Source organism: Protopterus annectens, chromosome 12.part0 (genome assembly GCF_019279795.1).
Source record: "Protopterus annectens isolate FY-2018-M chromosome 12.part0, PAN1.0, whole genome shotgun sequence".
Lineage (NCBI taxonomy): Eukaryota > Metazoa > Chordata > Ceratodontiformes > Protopteridae > Protopterus > Protopterus annectens.
Window position 1 is genome coordinate 209652038 of NC_056746.1, and position 27500 is coordinate 209679537.

At 38.0% G+C, this 27500-nt stretch overlaps 1 protein-coding gene across 1 annotated transcript in view; it reads right to left on the bottom strand.

Moving 5' to 3' along the window:
* Positions 1–27500, bottom strand: part of LOC122817325 (uromodulin-like) — a 275611-nt gene that overhangs the window by 187193 nt on the left and 60918 nt on the right. Inside the window, exons 2-3 of the mRNA XM_044090542.1 lie at positions 23619–24401; positions 23401–23523 (exon numbers count right to left, since the gene is read on the bottom strand). Coding sequence (XP_043946477.1) covers positions 23401–23523; positions 23619–24401 — 906 coding nt within the window. The remainder of the gene's footprint in view (positions 1–23400; positions 23524–23618; positions 24402–27500) is intronic.

Consider the following 27500-nt stretch of genomic DNA (forward strand, 5'->3'; position numbering starts at 1 on the left):
TACAGACTCAGTGTATGTACTAATGTACCCCCATTGAATGCTCAGTGTCCCATTCAGTTTTTCTTTTTCTTGATTCCATTTTCTAAACGAAGAGAGGGCACAGGGGCCAGACAGGCTGCACCTCAGCATCCTTACTAACTGAGCAAGTATGTTATCAGATTCTTTGATATATGCCAAAGCATTTGTCCTTGAAGATGTCTCAAAGGACTTGATGAAATCAAGGCTGTACCATTATATGGAAATTAGACCTGAGGTGCGTCTATAGTAGGTTCTCTAGAGCTGTTATGTGCCATTCAAAACTCACGGACCTTCACAGGTGAGTACAAGTACACAAAATCTACTGTAATTTCATCTAGGACTTTGAAATGGCCCCATGCATGTGGCTTCTAAGAAGACTGCCCAGACTGGGGATTGGATCAGGACTGAGACAGTACTGGACTCAAAATGATGCAGTGAGACTACAATATGAAGAGTAAGAAGGCTCCAGATCAGTCAGACGTGTGTCCTGCACACTTCAGTGTATTTATTTCAGACAGAAAACAATATTAACTTGTTCTCTGATGACAAAATATAGACACAGCAATGGAATATTAAATGAAAATTCAAAGGAAAGACTTGGAAATACTGCCTAACTGGGCATAAAGATGATAGAAAAAATGCAAAGTCCTGCATTTGAGCTACAACTACCCTGATGTTATGTATCAGCAGGGAGGGCAGAACCGATGACAGGAAATGGTTCTGGTGTGCTGATCACAAAAGGACTGGACCACCAGGAGCACAGTCAGAGAGTCATGAAAGCAGTGAAAAAAATGCTGGGGTGTATCCACTAGGCAATGGATTCCAGAAGGCAAGATATAATGTTCTTAGTCTACCAGGTCTTGGTAAGGCAACTCCTTAAGTACTTTGTGTAGTTCTTGGGGCCATAAACGGGGATGGACAGCAGGTTCCTGCAAGGAGTACAGAGAAAGGCCATCAGCTGGTGGTGTGTACATGGTATGTGTATGTAAATAGTATGTCTGGGTTCTGAGTTGTGACAAGAACAACATCTTCAGTTTGGAGTAAAAGCATGACATGGAGGCACTTCAGAGGCACTTCATGGTGGTGCTCACATAGTACATGGAGGCACTTCATGGTGGTGCTCACGTAGTACATGGAGGCACTTCATGGTGGTGCTCACGTAGTACATGGAAGCACTTCATGGTGGTGCTCACGTAGTATATGGAGGCACTTCATGGTGGTGCTCACGTAGTACATGGAGGCACTTCATGGTGGTGCTCACGTAGTACATGGAAGCACTTCATGGTGGTGCTCATGTAGTATATGGAGGCACTTCATGGTGGTGCTCATGTAATACATGGAGGCACTTCATGGTGGTGCTCACGTAGTACATGGAGGCACTTCATGGTGATGTTCATGTAGTACATGGAGGCACTTCGTGGTGGTGCTCATGTATTACATGGAGGCACTTCGTGGCGGTGCTCATGTAGTACATGGAGGCACTTCATGGTGGTGCTCATGTAGTACATGGAGGCACTTCATGGTGGTGCTCATGTAGTACATGGAGGCACTTCATGTTGGTGCTCATGTAGTACATGGAGGCACTTCATGGTGCTCATGTAGTATATGGAGGCACTTCATGGTGCTCATGTAGTACATGAAGGCACTTCATGGTGGTGCTCATGTAGTACATGGAGGCACTTCATGGTGGTGCTCATGTAGTATATGGAGGCACTTCATGGTGCTCATGTAGTATATGGAGGCACTTCATGGTGCTCATATAGTACATGGAGGAACTTCATGGTGGTGCTCATGTAGTACATGGAGGCACTTCATGGTGGTGCTCATGTAGTACATGGAGGAACTTCATGGTGGTGCTCATGCAGTACATGGAGGCACTTCATGGTGGTGCTCATGTAGTACAAAGAGGCACTTCATGGTGGTGCTCATGTAGTACATGGAGGCACTTCATAGTGGTGCTCGCGTAGTACATGGAGGCAATCCATGGTGGTGCTCATGTAGTACATGGAGGCACTTCATGGTGGTGCTCACGTAGTACATGGAGGCACTTCATGGTGGTGCTCATGTAGTATATTGAGGCACTTCATGGTGGTGCTCATGTAGTACATGGAGGCACTTCATGGTGGTGCCCATGTAGTACATGGAGGCACTTCATGGTGGTGCTCATGCAGTACATTGAGGCACTTCATGGTGCTCATGATTTACATGGAGGCACTTCATGGTGGTGCTCATGTAGTGTGCCTTCATTTGCTGTCCTGAATAGTTATATAATCTCCTTTACTTTCTTTGCACATCTGACAGAAAGAAGTGTAGAATGGAAGAAATAATTGTTAAAAGATACTACAGGAGTTAGAGCTCTTTCTACTGGAGACCTGAGCAGGTGGGAGAGACATGATGGATGTACTCAATCATGAAGGAGGGTTATGAAGGGGTACCATGAATGGGAAGGGAAGGGAAAGGAAGGGGCACAAGTAGCAGATTGTAGGACTACCTACTCTTTGGATCTATGGTAGTATGTCTTTACAGAAAGGATTGTGAACCATGAAACAGGCTATCAGAATGAGTAGTAGGGTGGAAATCACTGGAAGCATTCAAGGGAGGCAATGAATATGTCTGGAAAGGATGAGAAGGAACAAATGAATGGATATGAGGTAGAATGATAACTACACTTAAAGTCCGACTAGAGAAGCTAACCATATTCTTCTACTGTTAGACAAGTGTAATGTGATATAACTCCTTCAAACACCACCTACCTCAAGTATTGTTACCATGGCTTTTCGCCCATGGAAAGCATGTTTAGAATAGAAGGAGCTTTTTTGGCAATTGACCTTAGAAGCAACCAAACCACCAGGGTTAAACGATTCAGTCTCCCTAATGCCAGTACAAAAATTAAAAGCAGCAAAGTTATAATAACCATCTACTAACCAATCGCAATGCTGGGACATTTAAAATACTGCTTTAAATGGAAACATTTTTTTAGATGAAATTTAATATTTTAACTATTTGTTATTGGTGGATAATCATAAGCATGTAATTTTGATTTATGGATGATTTGTTTTTGAGGTTTTAACATGATATTACAATCAGAAACAGTGAAGTATTTTTATGTGCAAGTTTTACTTGTAGTTTTCACAACTTCCACTAGATGGCGAGATTAGCTTATTTTTGGTATTGTAAGGAATGATGAATTTTTTTGAATGAAACGTTTTTATGAATGAAAGTTTTTAATGTTTTGTAAAGGAATTTTAAAGTGAATTTTATAATAGTTGTTTTAGGATGCAAAGTGTTTATATTAATGTAGAATTGAACATATGTACTGGATTTGAGACATTAATTTATTTGTATTTTAAACATATATTTATTAATGAGGTTTCTACGAATGAAATTGTAAATGTAATTAACGGAAGGATTTTTTATGTATTTAAGTAGTTAAGTGGATAAGGTATACATTTCATCTGAAGAAGTCTCTTTTGTAGAAGAAAATGCTGAATTTGTATGTTTGAAGCATTAATGGCTTTAGGAGCCTGAATAGACTGGTCTGATACATGTGGAGTGTATAAACTATTGTTACTAAATAGTGGAGTGTCGTGGGCTTCATCAAATGCTCTTATTGTTTTTTTTTTGTTTGGAGGCTTGCTTTGAGCACTTTTATTCCTTTTGTAGTGGATATAGTTTCAGTACACAGAGTATAGAGGAAGCCTTGACATTAGGAGGAGCTGGCCAAGGAAGGGGCGGAGAATTGGACCAAGTCAGTATACTAACTCCCATCAGCCAATTAATGCTCAGTTTGTCATTGAACATACCAGGAAACCAGGAAATACAGCAGATGAAGGGAAATGGCGGGAAAAAAGCTGTAGCGTTATCAAGAAAGGACTTTAACGTTCAGAGAAGGAATAGTGGATCAGCAGCCTCGTGTGAAGGCTTTCCAGCTATTTTTTGTGAAAATGAAGTTGATTTAGACTGTAGCCATGAACCATCAGTTCAAGAACATTACAACACCAATTATGGACACAAGGACTTTACCCATAAAAATTCAGGGTATAAAACGGACTTTAAATCTGTTCTTAGTTTTAAATATTTTAATGAAAGGGAGCAAATAACCTCAAATGTTGAGTAGGATGTTGATCTGACTTATGTACACAATTTAAATTTATTGGATGATTTATTATTTCAATATAAGAACTTAGAAATAGAAAATGCATACCTTACAGAGTTTTAAAATTGAACATTGTGCCAAAAGGTCTGAGAGTTTATAAGTACCCGAATAAAGTCAAAGAGGGAACAGACTTTCATAAAGAACTTTTGCATATTTTTGATAATTGTGGATTTGAAATTATTAAAGCCATCATTAGAGAGAATAAAAGAGAGATGGAAGCAATGTATAGAATGTTACAGGAAACAAACCAGAAAATAACTGGGGATCTAATGTTTTCTGTAGAAAAGGAAAGGAAGAAGTATTTTGATATTTGGGTAACACTGAGGGTAAAAACAGCAAGAAGCAACAAGTAAAGGTCCATAAAATATTCAGTTATGGCAGGAACTCCAAGGCATGAAATAAACTGTAGAAAACTCTACTTTATTCACAAAGAAGTACAAATAAAAACAGGTTTTAGCACTTTCATCTCAGAGTGAGACTTCATCAGAAACCTGATGAAGTCTCACTCTGAATAAAACTTGTGAATAAAGTTTTCTACAGTTTATTTCATGCCTTGGAGTTCCTGCTATAACTGAACACTGAGGGTAAAATAAAGAGTGCATATGCGAGAAAAAGTAGAAAAATTGATAGGGATGTTAGAGAATATAAAAATAAGATCAGCTACCCTAAACCCAAAGAAATTTATAAGTCCAATTATAACAGAGAATTATATGGAAAAGAAAACAAACAAGTGTTCATTCAAAATGTAGACGAACAAGGGAACAGTGAACATTTATATGACTTGCAGGATCCTTTATAATTCCATCCTTTAAGAAGGTCAGAAAGGATAAAAAACAGACCACCAAGGTTTTACAATTTCAACAAAGGGAGGGGGAACAACAAGCACAAACAGTGGAACAGGTGGGAGCCTTAGATAATGGTAAAAGTATTACATCTGAAGGATGCAAATTCAGTTTGAGGGGTACAATATATATAATTACAGTGATGTGGAACTAAATGAAACCCATTTTAAATTACTGTCTAAAGGTTTCAAGTTCATACCAAGAAGAAAGGTGGAGATCAGTAAAGTGCTAATAGATCTAAAGTTGTTTTTGAGAAAGAAAAATGAAGAGTTATTTTTTTTTGTGGGCAAGGTTTGAATTCAAAAGATGAAGCAGAACTGAAAAGGAAAAGTACCTTTAACCCACCCCTACACCCACAATTAAAAAAATTGAAGCCCTTATGGAAAGAGAATTAAGATCAGAGATAATGAAGAATAGGATCGGTTTTAACCTTACAAGGGAAGAAAATTCTTTATTAAAGGAAATGAGTCAGGATAAACATTTAAGAGTAATGAGGCCAGATAAGGGTGGGGGCACAGTACTTATGGACAACTTTACATATGAAGCAAAAATGATGGACATTCTGGATGATATAACAAAATATATGAGTGTCAATTAATGAAATTAACATCGTCAACAAAAAAGTTGATTTAGCTTTGAATGATTTACTATTAGAAGGCATAATAGACCTAAATACCTACAACTATTTACATGTGGAATAACCTAAGATTCCAACTATGTTTGGAATCCCAAAGTACATTAGTATATCCAGAATCCCCCAATTAGACCTATTGTTTCCTCAGAAGGCTCAATTATTGCCCAATTGGCAACATTTTCAGATAAAAAGTTAAAAGAGATGGCTATGAGTGGCCAAGGGATAGTTAAGGATTCCTGGGATCTCCTAAGAAGTATTATGAAAAGCATGTATGATGAAAAAAATATTTCTATTTCTATTGACATAGTAGATTTATTCTCATCCATCCAACATAATGAAGTGATGACATAGTTTGAGGAAGCCTTAGTGAATTATGGGAAATTTGATAGTAAAGACTTTTATTTGATTATAACATTAATGGAAATAGTATTCAGAAATAATTTAATTCATTATGAAGGTGAATTTTTTCAACAGTTGCAAGGAATAGTGATGGGTACAAGATGCGCCCCTACATACGCTAATATTATATTATCCTACTGGGAAGATAAGTTCATTTTAGGGTCCGAATATGCAAATTGTTGGAAATTGTATAAAAGGTACCTGGATGACATGTGCCTTTTATGGGTAGATACTGAGGAAAATTTTTTAGAATTTATGAAACACATATCAGAATCTAGCGATTTCCTAAAATTCACATATAAAATGGATAAAGATAGGTTGGAATATTTGGATATATCCATTTCAAAAGAAGAAGGTTTTAGTTCAAAAGTATATAGAAAAGAGACATTTACAAATTCTTATTTAGCATTCAATAGCGCACACCTCTTTTATCAGAAAAAAAGGAATAGTAAAAGGACAATATAGGTTCATAGGTTCATAGGTTGAGACTAGGCTATCTGCCCTAGGGCATTTATAAGCCTAGCCAAAGTGTGTTTGGCTTTCGCCACCCTTTTAGATTATTTGACTGTGCCTCTGTATAGTAGGTCACAGAAGATAGCCCTTTTAAGGTTAGTTTACTGTGCCTCTGTCTAGCAGGGACATAGAAAAGACCCCTGGGGTAAACCTACGATCTCCCATCCACTCGTCAAAATTTCTCTTGAAGAGGGTCATTAAGGGGCTCTGCCTAACATGGATTGGGATTTTGTTCCATAGTGAGTGGAGCCTCTGGGATATGAATCTGTCCCTCCAGCATGTCCTATTTATTTCTGTGCTGAGGTTTAAGTCTCTGGAGCATGTAGCTCTAAAGGATATAGATTTCCTGAGGTGGAGCATGTCCATTAAATCTGGGTTGGACATGGCTTTATACGTCAGGCACAGATCGCCCCTGAGTAGGTGGTAAGCAACTGAGTAGAGCTGGAGTTTCTTTAGCCTAACTGCGTAGGACATCTGTTTGAGTCCCTCGATCCTCTTGGTGAGGTACTTTTGGGGTATTTCCAGTTGCTGCAGGTGTCGGGTAAGGTGCATCCCAAATGGGGCATTGTATTGAATTATGGGCCTGATGAGTGATGAGTAGAGGGGCACAATGACCTCTCTTGATCTAGATGTGAATCCTTTTGTGATAAGGTGGGCTATATAGAAGGTCTTTCTAACCACTTTGGCAATGTGATTGTCAAAGGAGAGATTGCTATCTACTTGGGTCCCCAAATCCCTAATTACGTCTTTCATACTTAATGGATTTCCACCTATGTGGTAGTTTGTGGGCACTTTGTTTTTCCCAAAGGGGATGACTATGCATTTTTTGGCATTTAGCTTTAGGCCATGGCTCTGGCACCAGTTATCCGTTTCTGTGGGACCCTTTTGGAGGATGCTTGTGTCAGTCGGTGAGTCAATTATGGCACCCAGTTTGCAGTCATCTGCAAACTTGGTCAGCCATAGTCCTCCCGTGTTAGCCTGTACCTCTGAGAAATATATACCGAACAGGAGAGGTCCCAGGACTGAGCCTTGTGGGATGGCACTTGTAACTGGTTTAGAGTCTGACATGGCACCTGCAATTCTGACCATGTGAGTTCTATCCCTGAGCCAGTTTGCAACCCATCTTGTGACATAGGGGTTGATATTTAAGCTGGTGATCTTATTTATGATGCCCGAGTGGGGTATTGTGTCAAAGGCTTTTGTGAGGTCCAGGTAGGCTGTGTGGACTACCTTCCCATCATCTATTGCCTTGGTGACTGTTTCAAAGAAGTCAAGCCAGGTTCAAGAGGCAAGATCTGCCCTTAACAAAACCGAATTATGTGGGATCCAGTGTTTGGAGGTTCCCAATGTCTTTGTTTATGAGTTCCATGATGATACGCTCCATAGCTTTGCAGACCAGGCTAGTCAGGCTTATAGGGCGATAGTTTCCGGGGTCCATTGTGGCACCACCTTTGTGGAGTGGGACCACGGTTGCTGTATGTCATTCCTTGGGTACATATCCTGTAATGAGGCTGAGATTGAACAGTGACTTTATATGAGGGTTCAGTTCTTGAAGCTTGTGTAAGACGCAGCCCGGGACACCGTCCGGTCCCATTGATGCTGTGTTTTTTGCTTTAGAAAGGGCAGCTCTCACCTGTGCATCTGTGATGTCAGGGAGGCTACACTCTGTTGGGATAGACATTTGCTCTTTTGGGGGGGAGGGGGAGGAGAAGTTTGCACTGAATATGTCTGCCAGGATGTTGGCAATGTCTGTGGGTTCAGTGTATTTTTTGTCATTTTGCACTAACTCAGAGCATATCTGGGAGTTGCCACCCAGGTTCCTGACATAACTGAAGAAGGCCTTGTGATTATCTTTAGCGTCTTGTGCAATTTTTCTTTCGAAGCTGGCCTTAGATGATTTTATGAGGGATCGTAGTTTCTTGCTAGTACTGATCAGAGATGCCTTCCCTTTTTTTGCTCTATCATGTAGTAGCTTCCTCCTTCTGTTGTATAGCTTGTTTATGACTGGGGTCCACCAGACAGGTCTCCTGCCTTTGGAGGATTGAGTCTTGGTTTTATTTGGGATAGCACAATCCATGCATTCCTGAAGGTGTCCATAGAATGCGTTTGTAAAGGAATCTGCGGTTTGGGCCGTATTTTCCACTGGCCCTGGGGCTTTGAAGGATTCCACCTCGGTTTTGAGAAGTGTGAAGTTTGCTTTTGAGAAGTTCTTCACCATGATTTCCTTGGCTGGGGGTGGGGAAAGGATAAGGATGTCCAGTGAGATTAATTTATGGTCAGATCTTACCAATGAGGGTTATACCTCTGGTGTGGAACATAGAGTCCCCATGTTGGTGATGATCAGGTCCAATATGTTTTCCCCTCTTGTGGGAGTGGTGACCAGTTGTTCCATGGCATTTGAGTTTATAAATTCTAGGAACCATTGGGCAAGAGTGTTGGGGCTTGAGTAGTGCTCCCAGTCTATGTTTGGGTAGTTGAAGTCACCCAATATGATGGTGTTTGGAGAGACCTTCATATTTTCCAGTGTTCTCAGGAAAGCTGAGTGGGGTTTCTGAGTTTGGGAGGGTGGTCTGTAGCAGGCTACAAACTGAAAGGCAGTTTTACCCACTGTTAGTTGCACTTGGATGGTCTCCGATGCTTCGTGCAGTGCCACTAACCTGAAGGTGTGGGTATCTTTGATTAATATGGATACTCCCCCTCCTTTTGTGGTTCAGTCCGAGTTTTGGGGCCGAAAAGCATAGTAGGAGGTATAACCTGGTAGTGCTGGGGTGCTCTGTGGAGCCTTGAACCAGGTTTCTGTTACTGCACAGATATCGGTATTCTCCATACTGAGGAGATCTTCGAGTGCATGCATCTTGAGGTTTAGACTTCTGGGATTGAGCAGCATTACCCTTAGTTTCTTTTTCCTTGTGTTGTCTATGGAGGTGGGTTTGTCTTTTGAGCCTTGCCTAAAAAAGGCACTATGGGGGTGGCAAGGGCCTTTGCCAGTATTTGAAAGCCCAGGGGTAACAGGTGCAAACCGTCCCTAGCGAAGCAACGTGGCTTGTCGAGCATGTCATCCCAGGCTGACAGACACTGGATCCCCTTTGAATGACACCAATACTTTAGCCAATTGTTACAATTGATCATTTTGTCTTTATACTGTGGCATCATTCTTGGTGAGGGTAAGATGCTACTCAAGGTCAGGGTCATACTGGCCTGGGTTACATGATCATAGAGCTCCTCTATGTCTCTTTTCATGTAGTCCAGGGAGGTATGTCTCAGGTCATTCACACCAGCATGGACAATGATGGAGTCATATTTGTACTTGCTTTGGAGTGACCTGAGTGCTTGTGTTATGTGGCGGATCCTGGCACCTGACAGGCAGCTTACAGTGACCTTCTCCTTGTTCAGCCTGGTGAGTGGGATGTCAGTGTGTCTGACAACACAGTCACCTATTACAAGTGTATTAGGTGTGTTGTTTAGCCTTAAGGGCTATGACTGTGTGGCACACTGACTTTGTGAACTATGTGATACGTGGGTATTGTTATGGGGTATCGGTTGTTTGGGTGTCTGCTTTGGAGGTCTCTGCTGCTTGGGCAGATTTTTATTTAGAGCCTCTGAGTATGTTTTTGTGTGTTTATGTGTTTGGTTTGCTGTTGCGATAGGTCTATGTGAGACTGGATTTGTGGTGTGTGTAGTTACCTTCTCCTCCTGACTGACTGTGCCAGTCCTGGGTTGAGAGAGCTCAGCCTCCAGTTTGGCTATATAGTTGCATCTCTCACATATATTTGAGTTTGTTGGGAGGAGGAGAGGGTTGTCTGTGTACATAAGGCAGTTGTAACATTGCCTCAAGATTCCCATATTCACCAGCTGGACTGGAGAGTATACCCGAAACTGACCTTTGGACATGTCAAGATATTATGATGAAATACTTTTTGACTGATCAAAAAGGATCTATAGGGTGTTAAGTGCTTAAAAAGGGTATAAGAGGGTGTAGTGCTTAAGTTTATTTGTGTTTTGCTTATAAGATTACTTATAAGAGCAAGTGCAAGGCTTTAAAATTAAAATAGAGTGCTTCCTTTGAGATTTGGATCAGTTCTAAGGGAAAAAGTGAAGAGCAGACTTTGTGGAGCTGGTAATAGATTAAACCTGTTTAAGTGGCGCTGCCCGATGTTGTGCAAAACCGAGCTAAAGCGGGTTTTTAAGCAGGGAACTTGAAAGAGCTAGGAATTAGCCCAAAACGGCCAATAAACAACAAGTTTCTGGGCTGAGACCACTCCTCCAGGGACAGATAGGCTGCTCAAAGTCCCCACTCCCACTGGTGAACAGAGAAGCTTCCTCCTATCCAAGTAAGGATATGGGCAACACAGGAACTGCACTAAAGTCCAGAATACAGCAAAACCTGTATTAAGGACTATTCTAGCTCAGAAAAGGCGTCAAACAAGGATATTTTATTTGTCTTTTTTTCTTTTTTAGGCAGATAGCAGAAAAAGCACAGTAAATACTTTACACAGGCTAGCGCACTTGAGTGAGCAGCCTCAACAGTTAATTCAAACAGAAAAAGACAATTTGGGGGAGCAGTATGACATCGAATGATAAGGATTTTGAGAATTAATGTGACAAGTTGCATGACATGTTTAAGCAAAGAGGATGCCCGGTGGATCTTATTAAGAGGGTCGAAGAAGTAATACAAGAAAGAAAGGGGAAATTTAAGCCAATATTAGGTGAAGACACTAGAGTAAGCGAGGAAATAACTATATGTTTGACAAGGATAAAAAAGATGTAACTAGTAACTTTGTGACAGATTTTAATGGAGTCGCAGATGAAATAAGAAAGATAATAGAGAAAGAATGGGCTAGATTTAGTGCCACATCAGATTTGGAGGGTATTTTTATGTATCCACTCAAATGCACGTACTGTAAGAGGAGAAGCGTTAAAAATATTTTAGAAAATAATAAGAATAGAGGAGCAAGTTCTAAAAAAAGGAAAATTGGGCACATTTAAATGTGGTCATTGTTCTCAATATGTATTTATTCATAAAAGTGATGCAGTATTTTTGGCTAGCAGGGATAGGTTGATTATTAGTAAAAGCTTTGCAAATTGTGACATGTGCGGTATAGTATATTTAGTATTGTGTGATAAGTGTGATGCATTCTATGTAGGTAAATCAGAGAGAAAGCTGAAAAGTAGAATGTATGAACACAATTATGATATAAAAAACAAATGTAAAAATAATGCATTATATAGGCACTGTCAAGAAGCTAAATTTACATTTTTTTGTTTTGGAAGTGGTACCCAAGGACATTAGACGGGGCCCATGGGAGGCACGTTTAGAATACAAGGAGCTTTTTTGGCAATTGACCTTGGAAGTGACCAAACCACCAGGGTTAAATGATTCAGTCTCCCTAATGCCAGTATTAACATTAAGAGCAGCAAAACTATAATAACCATCTGCTAAACAATCGCAATGCTGGGACATTTAAAATGCTGCTTTAAATGGAACAACATTTTTAGATGAATTTTAGTATTTTAACTATTTGTTATTAATGGATAATCATAAGCATGTAATTTTGATTTATGGATGATTTATTTTTGAGGTTTTAACAGGATGTCACAATCAGAAGCAGTAAAGGATTTTTATGTGCAATTTTTTCTTGTAGTTTTCAGTATGCCCAGTAGATGGTGATATTAGCTTATTTTAGGTATTGTAAGGAATGATGAATTTTTTTTTTAATGAAACTTTTTTATGAATGAAACTTTTTAATGTTTTGTAATGGAATTTTAAAGTGAATTTCACAATAGTTGTTTTAGGATGCAAAGTGTTTATATTAATGCAGAATTTAATACATGTATTGGATTTGAGACATTAATTTATTTGTATTTTAAACATATATTTTTTAATGAGGTTTCTACTAATGAAATTGTAAATGTAATGAAGGGAGGGATTATTTATGTAGTTAAGTAAGTTAAGTGGATAAGGTATGCATTTCAGATGAAGAAGTCTCTTTTGTAGACGAAAACACTGAATCTGTATGTTAGGAGCGTTAATGTTTTTAGGAGCCTGAATAGACTGGTCTGATACTTGTGGAGTGTTTAATAAACTATTGTTACTAAATAGTGGAGTGTTGTGGGCTTCATCCAAGTGCTCTTATTGTGTTTTTTGTTTGGTGGCTTTTCTCCATTTCCTTAATGGCAATTATAAGTTCAACCTGAGACATGGTGGTACATTATTACCTCTACAGTCCCTCTTCTTAAGTTAAAAAAAGAAAAAATATATTACTATTCATTTCAAGTAGATAGTGGTCAATAACTTGTGTGCATTTTCCATGAGTTGCGATACTGTAGATCTCTATTTATTCTTGGAGATATCAAACCTACCCTTTTAGCCTGTACTGCTCTCCAAGTGGGATAAACACCTTTCAGTGAAATGCAATTATCATCACCTTGTAAATCTGCACTCCTTGAGGCTTGGCTAGGCACATCTCAGTATCTTAGCCACAATGAATTGTATTTAAAGTCACATTCTATACTCCCACAGCAATATTTCAATCATTGGCATTTGTAGGCTTGGGCAGAAAAGTTGGTGGATGAGTTTTGATTTTGTATTGATGAGTAACACTACATTATGAACGTCCTCATCACAGTGTCAAGGACGAAGATCCAAACTGGATTATGACTGAGGCAGTTATTGGTGCCCATCTAAAACTCCTGCTATCATTGCATTTGGAGAACAACACAGGCTGCAGGGGTAAGTTTAATATCTCCATCTACGACTCACCACCTTCTTCACCAAAGTTTAGAACAGAATTCCTCAGCTGTTCTGCATTAAATTCCACTTGTGGGTTTCCCTCTCTGGAATGGGACTCCTCACTCTAGTTCACAAGCGATAATGTTTTGTATTTCTGGTCCTTCATCCAAATTGTCAGAGGCAAAATTAGTGCAAACTCTGTAACTAGTTGACAGACACTCTAGGTTAAAGCCATGAAATTCCACAAATGAACAACACCTCTCATATTGGCAGCCCCACTAAGTGACCACTCTTTCTTTATCACTGCACTCATTACTAAGCATACCAGAATTCCATGTGCCATCACTAATTCTCATACTTTCATCTTCACTTTCTGCTATCTACTGCTAGTTGACTTATCTACAATCTACTGGGCAAATGTCCTGGCAGCTACCTATCTCAATGTTACTCTTCAGATACTCTCAGTATGCTCAGTACTTGAGTAACAATTACTACCAGCTGAGGCAAGAAAGGATTATGGGAACTCAGTTCCAATGGATAAATGAGCAGGTAAAAATCAGCCGGTAGATGAGGGTAAAGGCAAAGGTCATTTTGAAAGAAAAACCCTGGCTCAATGCTAATAAAACTTTAAATAAACAAAGACTGCCCAATTAAATCAGAGGCAAAACATCAGCCTCCTCATTATTAAAAACCTTGTTAGAAATATAAGTTTTCCACTACTAGGTCCAAGCAACATCATGAACTTGTAATCTCTGTTGGGTCACTTAAACCCTGACTTTAGCCTTCTGTAACCATTTTGTAATCTCATCCATGGAAAAGATGCACATCCCAACTATAAAGCAGAATGAGCCATAACCTCCCTTTTGGGATAGCATATAAGAAATTACTTTTATAGAAGATCTTATTAACATGTTTCATTGAATTTCTCAGAAAAAGTTCTTCCAGATATGGTCCTGGTGGTGATGGTCTATTTTCCATGCCCCTCATTTATTTATGACACCTTTATTATGGTGTCCCATCCTACAAGTTTTTAATGCTTCATTCATCTTTTTGTTATTTCTGGACATTTGTGTGGCTGCCATGGTTGTTTTCCTACCTAAATTGTGTATGTGTACAATCCTTATTGAATTCATTATTTTGGGAGCCTTTAACTACCCCACAATCACCTGGATCACTATACCTCAAACACAGGGAATGTGAAGAATCTCTTGGATGAATGAACAAAAATTCCCTGGAACTGATAGTTAATAAAACTTAACAGAGTAACATTCTGGGTTAAGACCTTGTGAATGTAACCTCTACATATACTGTCCCCCTGGTCTCTCTTTCCTTAGTTAAGTAGGGTCATAAACTTGTGACAATTTCCTATAAAATCTCCAAAGCCCCTGAAACCAGCTTCTCTTTATTTAAGGACTTCAAATAAACAAACTTCATACAATTAAATGGTGAAATCTCAAAACTCACTTATGACAGCAACAGTTCCAATGCTGATACAACAGTCAACTTCAGAAAGGAGCAATCTGCCCACTTAGACAAATACCAAGAATGAGCAATCCCAACCAGAGCAAAATACAATGGGGCTTTGTACCGGTATCCCTCCTTTTCAGCATTTACTTTTCTGATCTCCAGATGAGAACCAGAACTAAATATGCAGCTGACTGCAAAATGGGTGTCATTGTCAAGAATCCCTGTTACACCTGTACCCTTCAGAAAGGACTGTCCCTAGTTAATACCTGGTCTATTGAAAAGGGGCTCAAATTAAATGCAAAAATAAAAATAATACTAAAGTGTAGTATAACTTTGTTTGGCAAACAATCCTTACTCTCCTGTATGACAATACTCTACTGCTAAATGAAAATGAAGTCAGAGACTTTGGCACCTGGGCTGACAGTTCCCTCTCTAACAATCATCATGTAGCAAATGCAGTTACTACAGCTTTCTACATAGTACAGCTAATGGCCAAAAGTGTATCAACCAGATCTATAGATGGCATTGTTCCCTCACATTCAGCACTGATGAGATGAGTTAAAGAGGACAATACCCCTTCAGGGTGCATCTCACAAACAATTACAGGAGTTTCAGAATTTCCTAACGAGGAAGATTCCAGGCTTAAAGACCCTGAGTTGTCAAGATAGGCTGGACATTCCATCCCTTTACTCAGTAACTTGCAGAATGTTGAGGAGTGATCTGTGCCTCTCCTAACACTTCAATAAAGGCACTATTGTCTTTGAAGTCCTATACCTTCACAAGTCTGATAACTTAGCAAACACTAGAACTGGAGACTTAAATCTTCAACGGATGAATAGAAAGTGATGAAGAGATATATTCATTACACAGTGCCTCTCCCTTCTCTGGAATAATCTGCCTCTGTTGGTTAAGTACTAAGATACATTATCATCCTTTAAAATGAACATGGATGACCAGATGGGCACCTACAAGTTTACCTTGGGACTAGCTGGCCTAGTCCTTCTGGAGAAAGGGGTACAGTCTGAGGGTGGGTATTGGTAAGCTGGTGATGGCCACAACAGTAAATTGCCTTGAAACTACTATGACTTCTATAAATCATATGAATTGTATAGATCCATCTTACTTCTGCCCCTTGTCTGAAGTATTAAAAATGTAGTTTCTAAATAATGAAGCGACCACCTCAGTAAGGCAGATTAATCATTGTTGAACAACATGGCTTTAAGAGAGGGCACAGTAAGTTGATGGCACTTCTGTTTATGATGAGCACAATTTACAGGGCCATGGACAAAGGGAACCTGACAGAGGCCTTATCTATATAGAACACTAAAGCCTTAGCTCAGTGTGGATCAGCATTCGCCCGGAAGAGCTCCCAAAATATCACCTAGTTCAAACAATCCTCTACCTGGTTGAAGCAAAGCAGTTATTGGTGCCTATGTAAAACTTTGTTTAGACAATGTTTTTATCTCTTTATGGTGACACTTTGTCCGTTTTATATTATTATTGGCATTTATATATTCCTTTGATTGATGCTGCCATCATGTATCTTTTCTACTTTGGTAATTGGTGCCTTATAGGCCCAGGTTGTGTCTGAAAATGGTCTCTAGACCACTCTAGTTACCCAGTTAACCAATGTAAAATAACATAAATAAATTAAACAAACCCTGACATTGTAATGCAGTGACACACAATGCCAGGTTTTAAAAACAGAGATAAAAAAATCTTTCTCAGCACTACCATCACCTTCTCTGTATTGAAGTTTCACATGGATGCATCCTAAGGCCGATGTTCTCCAGGATATTTCTTAAATTTGTTTACCCTCATTACATCTGAGCTACATGCTGTCCTCACTACAGGTGACTTAACACTAATTAGGTAAGATCACAGTCTGACCTATCTTTAGCTCTAGGGGTTATGACTTAAGTAAAATACATTCTCAGTTGCTGACCAGACAACTCAGTATCAGTTTTGAAAAGGCCAAAATGATGCTAGTGGGCACACAAGTGAGGCTGTGCCTTCATCTACCATTTCAAAGTGCTAGATCCTCAATCTCTGAACTCATCAAACAGTAACGACTTTCAACTATCAGTGCCTTTGATTAGACTCCTGTGTAGCATTCGGCCATCACATTGACATTATGCAGATGAAACTGAGATCCCAGCTGGGGATATCTTACCAGTGTTTATTCATTCATTTGTAGTACATCTGTGATGGTACATAAATCCCAGACAGCAGCACAATGATATGAATATTGAGGTGGCATCTTCTGAATACTTTACTAGGTATACCTAACCTACTCAGCCAGTCATGTGATGCAAGTGACACATTATCAGTTAGCAGCTGGCAGACAACAGTCGTCTTGTAATAAGTAGGTTTTACTATTATATTAAGTGCTTTTAATCATTTCTGTTTTATTTATGTATTTATTTATTTTACATTTGGTAACTGGGAAAATCTGACTGGACATAGGTCCTTTTTCAATAGAGGCCCGAAGAGAAAAGGTCCTCAAAACAAGATACAAAATAAAAGATATAAATTAGATTAAAAAATACAGTCCATAAAAATAGTATGTACAAATACTTTGTTTCTATTTTATTTCGTTTTTGAACTGCCACTCTGTATTTCACCTTCTATGTATGACTTATCCCTATATAGATTATATACCTTATCCCTATATATATATTATATATCTTACACTGATGCACTTTTGTTTGAGTTATATCTTGAATGTATGTATTTTTTGTGTGACTATATTTCACTAATCATGATTCTGGGATGAAGCAGTAAAGGGCCCACTTCACTCAATCTTTCTACCCGATCACTATTTGGGAAAAAAATATAAATAGGTAAATATAATAAAAAAAACGAGGGGTAGTCTTACTATGGACAGAAGGTTGTCAAGGTACTTTCAGCAATAGTCAAGGCATTCATGAAGGTTTCAGGTCTTAGGATTAATAAGTCCAAATCTGTATTATTTTCCAAGACAGCAGGGAAGAAACATTTCAGCAGGGAAAATGGTGGTCCCCTCCCAAAAACTTGTATATCAGGATCTGTTTTTTTTTTTGTGCCACAGTATAGCATATTTGTTATTACTGAAAACACCTGACTGTAGATGTGAAGGATATAATATAGGGAGGATTCCTACCCTTACTTGGGAATGCAGCAGCTGTTAAAACTAAGGTAATGCCCCATTTCAAATACTTAGATTCATATCTGTTGACCTACCTGGCAAATCACTGAGTCAAGAAACTGTAGAATGTTGTACACAAATTTGTGTAATGTGTGACAAAACGGAATTGGATAAAGTCTCATTTACTGGCCATGCTGTTAATAGATTACAGGCTGAATCTGCTAGCACAGAAATGGAAGATGGTGGTGGCAAGATAAACTAGGCTACTGAGAGGATTATTCATTCCAAATAAGAGGAATACATAACCGATGGACGAGTCATAAATGGGCTGTCTGGACGAGTGATAACAAAGCTTCAGCAAGGAAGCAGTCTGAAAATGTTTGCACTGTTTTCTGGTGACAGTTCTCTTTTAGAAGGATTATGTGAGAAAATCCTATAGGGGAGCTTTATGGATGGAGTTCAAAGTTAAGAGAAATATTTGTGTATGTCCATAATAAAGCTGAGAGAAACAATACATTTTAGTAAACACTGACTTCATGGACCCCATAACTTCTATTTCCACACAAAGTGAGAAAAAAATCCATCCTCATCTGGGCCAAAAAGATGTCTCCTTTTCTGTCTCAACCAGTCAAATTAGCCATCAGCAAAGGTGTTGTCCTGTCTAAGATAGTATATGGACTATCCATTATCTCATCTGCCTCCAATAAAAACATCACCACACGCAAGACAATCTCCAACATCTGCCATTCCATTACAAACTTACCCCTCTGTAAGCATAACTACATCACCCTAGAAAAAAACAAATGGCTAACATAACACAAAGGTCTAACCTACTGTTAGGACCCCAACTCTACAAGATACTCTAATTCCAAATATTTATTCCTCTTGCAGCTAAACATCATGAAAAAAAAAACTCTCATATGACTTGAGACATGCCACACCAACTCTCATTACCCCTAGAACCAAACTCTACAGCACTGAGCATGCATTCTCCTCTCATTCGCCTCTCGGGATATACTCTTTGGCAAGCTGTTCCCATCAACCTAAAGGAAATCAGTGCTTATAACAAATTCTGAATGTAACTCAGAGTACCTCTTCATCCAAGCCAAATGGTCCCACCTAGCACATGAATCCAGATAAGTCTCCCAAACAGTTAGAGGACTTCGAAGTACACAGAATAAATGGCAAGACAAAAAAACAGAAGTCCACTGTTTGATATACTGCAATTTATTAAAAGCAAGATGAATAAAACACAAAGCTTTCGAGTAAAACTCTTCCTCGGTGTATCCAATATAAAAAAACTACTCACATTTTATATATTAACACAGCCAATCAATTAGTAATTGCAATTCATGTCAATTAATAATTTAAAGTGTCCCAACAATACATACAAAAATATATGCACACATTGTATATAAAAAACAAAAAAATAAACAATATTACCAACTAAATCATATCTTGTTTAGCTCTTAAAATTGATTTAATTCTGCCCTAAAATAACTGATCCATTTATATTCGACTATCTCAGTCTTATTTATTAAATCTCCCCCATTACTATTTGAAGCTAACACTTGCAGGATTCTAAACTTGAACTTGTCTTCTGATCCATAGATAGATACATGTTTTGCTAAACCATTGGTAAGAACACTCCTACGAACATCAGATAGATGTGCACTTATTCTTTCTTTCAATTTTTATTGGTTCTACCAATATAAAAACATTGGCATTGAACTCATTTTGCAAGATATATCACATTTTCTGTATTACATCTGCCTGAAGCCTTAAACCTAAATCTTTCTTGGCTAATTGGATGCATAAAATATAAGTCCAAATTTATATCCTTACAGTGGGTGCAGTTATAGCATGGTATTGTACCTGATCTAGTCCTAGCATTTCTTGCTACCTTCCCTTTATTTATGTCTTGATAACATAAATACTGTTTTAATTTTTTTCTTTTTTGTACAGACGTTGAACAATATAAGAGACTGCAGTGGCCGTGGTTGAGTTTTAATGCATATTTGTCACTTGGTATTTTCCCTAGGGGGCTTAGAATTACAAAAATGCCCACCTATGGGAACAAATATCAAGAGTTACTTCTAAAATGGCAAGAATTAAATTTACAACTTAGTGTCGAGTATATGAACTTGATGAATGATTTTTTTGTTAAACATGAAGCGGAATTAGTAGCAGAGATCGGGGCTTTAGAGGATCAGGTACTAAATGCCTCTGATTTCTCTGCTATTGCAAAAGATTATAACAGTTTGCTTGGACATCTAAAAAATGTTGAAGATAAATTGATTGCTACTAAGAAACGAAAACTCCTGTGTGATATTAATGACTTTAAAAGTAAAATAATTTTTTTCTTGGCCCAAAATGATTCATCCAGTAAGAGAGCATCAATCCGATATAGTCTACCAATAACAAAGTAGTTCTGAAATCGTTATGTCTAATTAAAAAATATAGATGTTCACAAGGCTGAAGTTAAGATAAAATCCAATTTAATAGTAGCAATAGAAAGAACTGGTAAGTGCTTTTGCGGCAAACCTGCTTCTTCAGACCATCGAATATAAATGGATCAATTATTTTAGGGCAGACTGTTTACCAGGACTTAATAGCAGCAACATCATTAAACCAATTTTAAGAGATAAACACGATATGATTTAGTTGATAATATTGTTTATTTTTTGTTTTTTTATATACGTGTGCATATATTTTTGTATGTATTGTTGGGGCACTTTAAATTATTAATTGACATGAATTGCAATTACTAATTGATTGGCTATGTTAGTATATAAAATGTGAGTAGTTTTTTATATTGGATACACTCAGGAAGAGTTTTACTTGAAAGCTTTGTGTTTTATTCATCTTGCTTTTAATAAATTTCAGTATATCGAACGGTGGACTTCTGTTTTTTTGTCTTGCTACTTCAACACATGACATACCGCTTAAAATGCTATCCCTGTCTCCTTTCTACATCTGTTCTCCTCTTACAGAATTACTGAAGGTTGACCCATGTTAGAAACTAATGTATACTGCATCTGCCTCTTTTCTATAACATTAATTTACATTATTTTATATTAAACTAATCTGAATTACTCTGCTGTTGATTGCATTTATGAGTTTTTTGTTCATTAAATATTTTGTATTTCATTTGGGCTGATCTTGAAAGTAGCCAATGTTGATCAGAGCACTATTTCAGTAAGAAAACAAACAAATAAATAAAGCTAGGAGACAGATGCCTCCGAATGAAGCAATGGTCAAATTTTAGCTTTAGGGAAGGGAATTTTGGAATGTTAGCATATTCTTAAATACTGTGGGAAGTATGAAAAATAACATGGGAAGGTACAGAGGTCACAGAATATTCAAGCCATGAGGAGGCTGATATGATTAGATAAATAGAGACTCCATCTTACAAATATACAACATGCATTGCTGTAACTTGTCATCCATTTCTCAGAGTAAGAGTTCTGAGACAGAAAGATAGGCAATAAAAAGTGAGGCTGTAATGAAAAACTCACACTAGTCAGGGTTTCTGAAACAAGCCCATTAATGATTTCACCCAGTTTAAATGAGCGATTCATTGACATTCGCCAGCAGGGATACTGTTTAGTAGTGGGTCACAGCAGGCAGTTGATGATGATACTACATGCTTAACTCATTTGATCTGGAACTGCCCATTTATTGTGGGGTAAGGAATGAGAAAGTGACATTAGCACAGTCTATTAAGAGGTATTTAGCTATCGATGAACAGGCAGTTTGGCATGTAGGAAATATCTTGAGGTGAGCTGAGATATTCCTAGCAAAGCCGCAGAGCACCCTGCTTATGTTGTGATGACAATTGTGAAATGGTTGGTACTTTGGTACTGATGGTTTGGAAGTACCACCCCAAGGCTTTGTAAGTTACTGTTCTGAGATCGACCTTATATGAGGATTACCACAAAGTAGATGTGAGTACACAAACTACACACAAATTTGAAAGAGTTCACTCTAGCTTGGGCACCATAGCTCAGTGGGTTGCGGATGCTGAAGTAACAGTCACCAGAGAAGTTTAAGGCAATGATCTGTAAAAGGGAAGAGAGGCAAATCTGCATTATAAAGGCTTTCTTTAACCCAGCAATAAAATGTCATAAATAAGTTCAAATTTTGGAAGAAGAACAAGAGGGATAAAATGCAACTGTTCTACTAAAATGTAAATTAGTTAATTTGTCCAAGTTAGTTGGTTAAAGGTTTTTTTTTGACATTCATGCACGACACTGTAATTGCAAGTTAGTTGATTTGTCAAAGTTAGGTGGTAAAAATATTTGTGCCATTCATGCATCACATAGTAAACTGTTGCATGAAATTATATAATTGTAATCCTGAATAAATATATAAATGAATGTAGCTAGAACTATTCGATTTTTTAGACACTAGTGCAGATTTGGACTAATTAGTCTCCCTGCATACTTTGACTATGGCTGAAAGTACTTAGAGGAGAGCAAACTGGACTAAACAGTGACATGTATCTGTAGCTTCATCTATTTAGCTGTTGATATTAGAAACACAGATGTGGGCAAATGGAAGTTTCTGAAAGCAGACAAATGCATTTCAATATGCATCCCTGCTAAGTCCACAATTACACAGTGACCTCATGATCAGAGATAAATCAGAGGAGACTTACTAATAAAGATGAAACAGACACTTGGATACCCAGATACAGTAGAATAATTATACAAAATAAAATTTGCCATAGATTTAAACAGTTACTAACTTAAACTAACTTAAACTAATTTCAGACTCTCAGTGACGTATAAAGAAAATCCAGCTGGCAAGTAATATATATTTGTTATGTCAGTAAAAGTACTGATTATCCAGATATTTGGAATAAAATGAGTGTACTTTTATAAACAATGAATTGCACATATCAGTCAAAGTAATTTTTATATAGACAGTTGGTGTGGCAGGTGGGCAAAGCACAAAAAAAAAAAAAAAAACCCTGTAGTTAGAGGGGCAAATTATCAGCATGTTACCAGAGGTGTAACTAGTATATTTGGGAATGTCCACCAATGTGTAGCATCTGCTGGAACATGTCGAAAGCAGCTAACCCTTCAGTCTGGATAGTACTTGTTTCTAGAGAACATGTCTCTTCATCATGGTTAACTATGCTAAAAACCTTGCCCTGCAATTAAAAAACATACTGCAGCTGTGAACTCTCAGGATCCAAAAAAAACTACTAAATCTTAAAAAGTGCACATCATGATATCCTTGATCTAGACTCGACTGCATCTTTGTCTGCACCAGTTCTGTATGAACTTACATCTTCAGCGTAGCTAAGATTCTGCTGAGAGCAGGTTGAAACAAATCAGAGGTATGGAATCAATCTTCGTCAGTCAATGACATACAAAATAATACAATATGTTAGAAACAAATTCCAAGCAGATAATATAGACATTTAATATGCATTACAAAACATAACTCAATTGTACATTTTACATCTAACTTTTTAAAATAAAGATGCAACTCTGTTCTACATACCAGAAATAAGGCTAGAGCTGTTATCATATTTGCAATAACAACCCCAGGTTCCATTCAAATTTTTACATTCTTCGTCATCTCCGCAGGCCAAAGTACTACAAGGATTTGCTGCAGCAGAGGGATCTAAATTGTATTCATATAAAATAACATGAAATCAGCATGCTGTTGCATCATTCAAGCAGAGCACAGTTTAATATGACAAAATATACTATGTTTACCTGTACAGTATGTTAGGGAACATACTGGTGTTCCATCAAGCTTGTAAACATAATATCCACCGCTGCATGCCTTGATCTTTATAGTAGTTGACCACAAGCAGCAACTACCTGACCAGCGAGCACAAGAAGTACGGTTAACTATCCCATCACTGATAGATGGATGTGAACCGTTTATCCACATAGGCGCATGAGTACCACAGCTGTACTCCAATATACAGTATTCGGGCATTTGCGTGCCACCACTGCCAACAAAACGGTACCAGCCTCTCTTTGTATTGTCACAGTTTGCATAACCAATTTGTAAATAGGTTACATTTATGCTTCTCCAGTATTCATTAAGTACTGTGTAATTAAAACATGGATCCATGCAGACACTTGAGCCAAATGCATCAACACAATCTAGACCGAAATTTGCAGTTGCACGCTTCTTTCTTTGGTTTACTTCATGGTGAGAGCCAGATTCATAAATGCAGGAATAATTGCCTGGGATATTTACACAAGAAGATAGTGGACTGCATGGGTATGAATCACATTCATTAATGTCTTCACAGCCACTTCCAGAAGGATTTTCTATATACCCAGCTGGACACTTGCAAGTGTAGGACCCAAATGTGTTAACACACATAGCAGAGCCACAAGTATTGGATGATGTGTGGGCACATTCATCCACATCAACACAACTAAGTCCATCTCCAGCAAATCCTCTTTTGCAAATGCACTTATGAACTGAATTCATATCTTCACATATTGCATTAATGTGACAGTCCGAGCAGTGGGTTTCAGCTGTGGAAAAATATATTTCAGATAAGATAAAGATTTTAGAACAACATTGAAAAATATTTTCATATAACTCAATATGCTTTGTTAAGTACATAGTAATGTATGAAAAAATGTTATTGACTCATACAGAGATATATACCTTGTAACATACTTGATGGTATTTTCAGTGAAGAAACAAACATTTTCATCTTTTTGGCTGAAATAAATAGCCATAGTAAACCACTGAAATAAAATCCATAAAGAGTTTTTATTTCTTAAGTAAGACTTCAGTAACTCTTGAGAAGATTTCAGTTGAACTGCATTGCCAACATTTATAACTATTATAACAATACCACTTCTCTTTAATTTCAGCTTTGTTACATGTTTCTTCATAATGTGCAAGTAATATAATGATGGGACTGTGCTGTGCATACTCAAGACAGATCACTAGTGCATTGATGTATTACTTGCTTAACTCATTATAAATAAATAAATTCACACAGGCCTTGCTATACTTGTCTAGTTAGGACTCTGAATCCCCATCCTTTAAACAACTACTACAAGCCTTTTAACTTATTGTGATCTATTTTGGTTTAATGCCTACAAAATTCCCTATGTGCCTTCCACCTACTGTTTGATGCAAGTGTTATAAGTGGTAATTTTAGGGCTTCCCCCTCAACTGTAAAATAAAAGCTATTTTTGACCTGGATCTGTGGTGAAGAGGGGTGGAACCCTGACAGGGGTCCCTGACTCGGGTATCTGGGGTTCAGTCAGTGGCACCCTTGCAGGGAGGGGAAGGAAGGCATGGTCATGGGCCATTCGCCTCTCCCAGTGGGTGGGGATGCAGAAGGTTCCTTACACTGGGAGGCACACTATTTAGGTGCAATCTCCCTGGAGAATACTAGGAAAACAACCTTCTATGCTTCACAGGAAGGGGCAGGTGTGTTGAGGGAAGACATCCTTTGTTTCAGACCATGGCACATTCCCACTCCTGCCATGGATTCACAAGGAGATTAGAAGCCTATGCAAAAAAAAAAAACAAAACAAAAAAAAAAAACTCAGTTATCTCTGAAAATTCTGTAAATCCCACTTACTCTGAGGTAAACTGACATCAGAGTTAGTATATATATATATATATATATATATATATATATATATATATATATATATATATATATATATATGTTCTCTGAGGTGCTGTGTGTGTGTGTGTGTGTGTGTGTGTGTGTGTGTGTGTATATATATATATATATATATATATATATATATATATATATATATATATATAGAGTTAGTACATATATATACTCTGAAGTGCACTGACATCAGAGTAAGTATACAGATGCACACAACAACCAGCCAGAAATCCACAAACAGTTTCATATACTCTGACATCTCAGCCAAAGTCTCCTTGAAGTATATTAAACTGTTCGTGAATTCCTGGTTGGTTGTTGTGTGTTTTTTACTTTTCCAGTCTTGTGTTTTTTATTCCGTATATAGATGCACTCTGAGGTGCACTGACATCAGAGTTAATATATATATATATATATATATATATATATATATGTATATACACACACACACACACACACACACACACACACACACACACACACACACACATACATATATATGTGCTCTGAAATGCACTGACATCAGTGTTAGTACATATATGTACTCTGAGGTGCACTGACATCAGAGTTAGTACATATAAGAGTTAGTACATATATGTACTCTGAAGTGCACTGACATCAGCATTAGTACATATATGTACTCTGAGGTGCACTGACATCAGAGTTAGTACATATAAGAGTTAGTACATATATGTACTCTGAAGTGCACTGACATCAGACTTAGTACATATATGTACTCTGAGGTGCAATGACATCCGAGTTAGTATATATATATATATATATATATATATATATATATATATATGTACTCTGAGGTGCACTGACATCAGACTTATTTATTTATTTTATTGACCGGAAGTGTCCGACTGGACATAGGTCCATTTTCAGCGGAGGCCCGGGGAGAAAAGCTCCACAGTTAAAATAAACAGACAGTATTTACATTGGATACATAGTGATTAACAATTTACATAGCAATTACTTACAACATATTTACAGTTGAAGAACATAGTACATCAGTAGACAACTAGAATCTTAATCTGTGAAGTGCCTAACAGACACTAACAAATGTTACAAGAAGAAAAAGTTCCTGCTGTATAATAAGTACTGGCTTATGAGCATCTGAGCTTGCTATAATCAAGGTAGTTAGTGGAGTGGAAAGAAAGGTAATGGTTAGATGGGGTGGATGATATTAGAGTGGGAGTTGCAAGGGCATAGCCAGCATGTTTTTAGTTGCGCTTTTAGTAAAGTTTTGAAGTGGGTGCATGATGGTATGGAGGTAATTGTGGGTGGGAGTGAGTTCCATAATTTGGCTATGGCGCAAGAGAATAGTTCTTCACCAGCAGAGTTATTGGCTTTAGTGATCTGCAAGTGATTTTTGCTGCTGGATCTTAGTGGTCTGGTGGTGTGATAGGGTTGGAGTAGATTCTGGAGGGATGGGACATTTAGTGGATGGTTTACTAGTTTGTGGGCGAGTGAGAGTTGATACCACTGAAGGAGGTGAGGGAGTTCAAGCCAGCCCAGTTCAGCAAGTGAGAGACAGTGGTGACTATGGTAGGATGCCCCTGTGGCGAATTTGGCGATTTTGTTGTAGCAGGTCTCTAGCTTGTTTAGATCACATTGCCTTAGGTTGGTATATATTGGAGAGGCATAAAGTAGGGTGGAGATAAGGTGGGAATTTGCTATTGAAATCTTTGCTGCTTTGGTGAGAAATTGCTTATTTCTGCATAAAGCTCCTAGTTTTTTGTGGACTTTTTTTATGGTCATGGATATGTGAATGTCAAATTTTAGTTTATTGTCTACTTCCACTCCTAGCAATTTGGTGTGTTCAGTTGGGTATATAGTGGTGTTGTCTTTTGCCGTGATGTTAAAGTGAGAGTTGTTTTGAGTATGTTTCGTGGGTTGGAAGATGATTAGTTTAGTTTTGTTTGGGTTGAGTATTAATCAGGCATCGGATAACCATATTAGTTATCAGATACCACTTAGTACATAT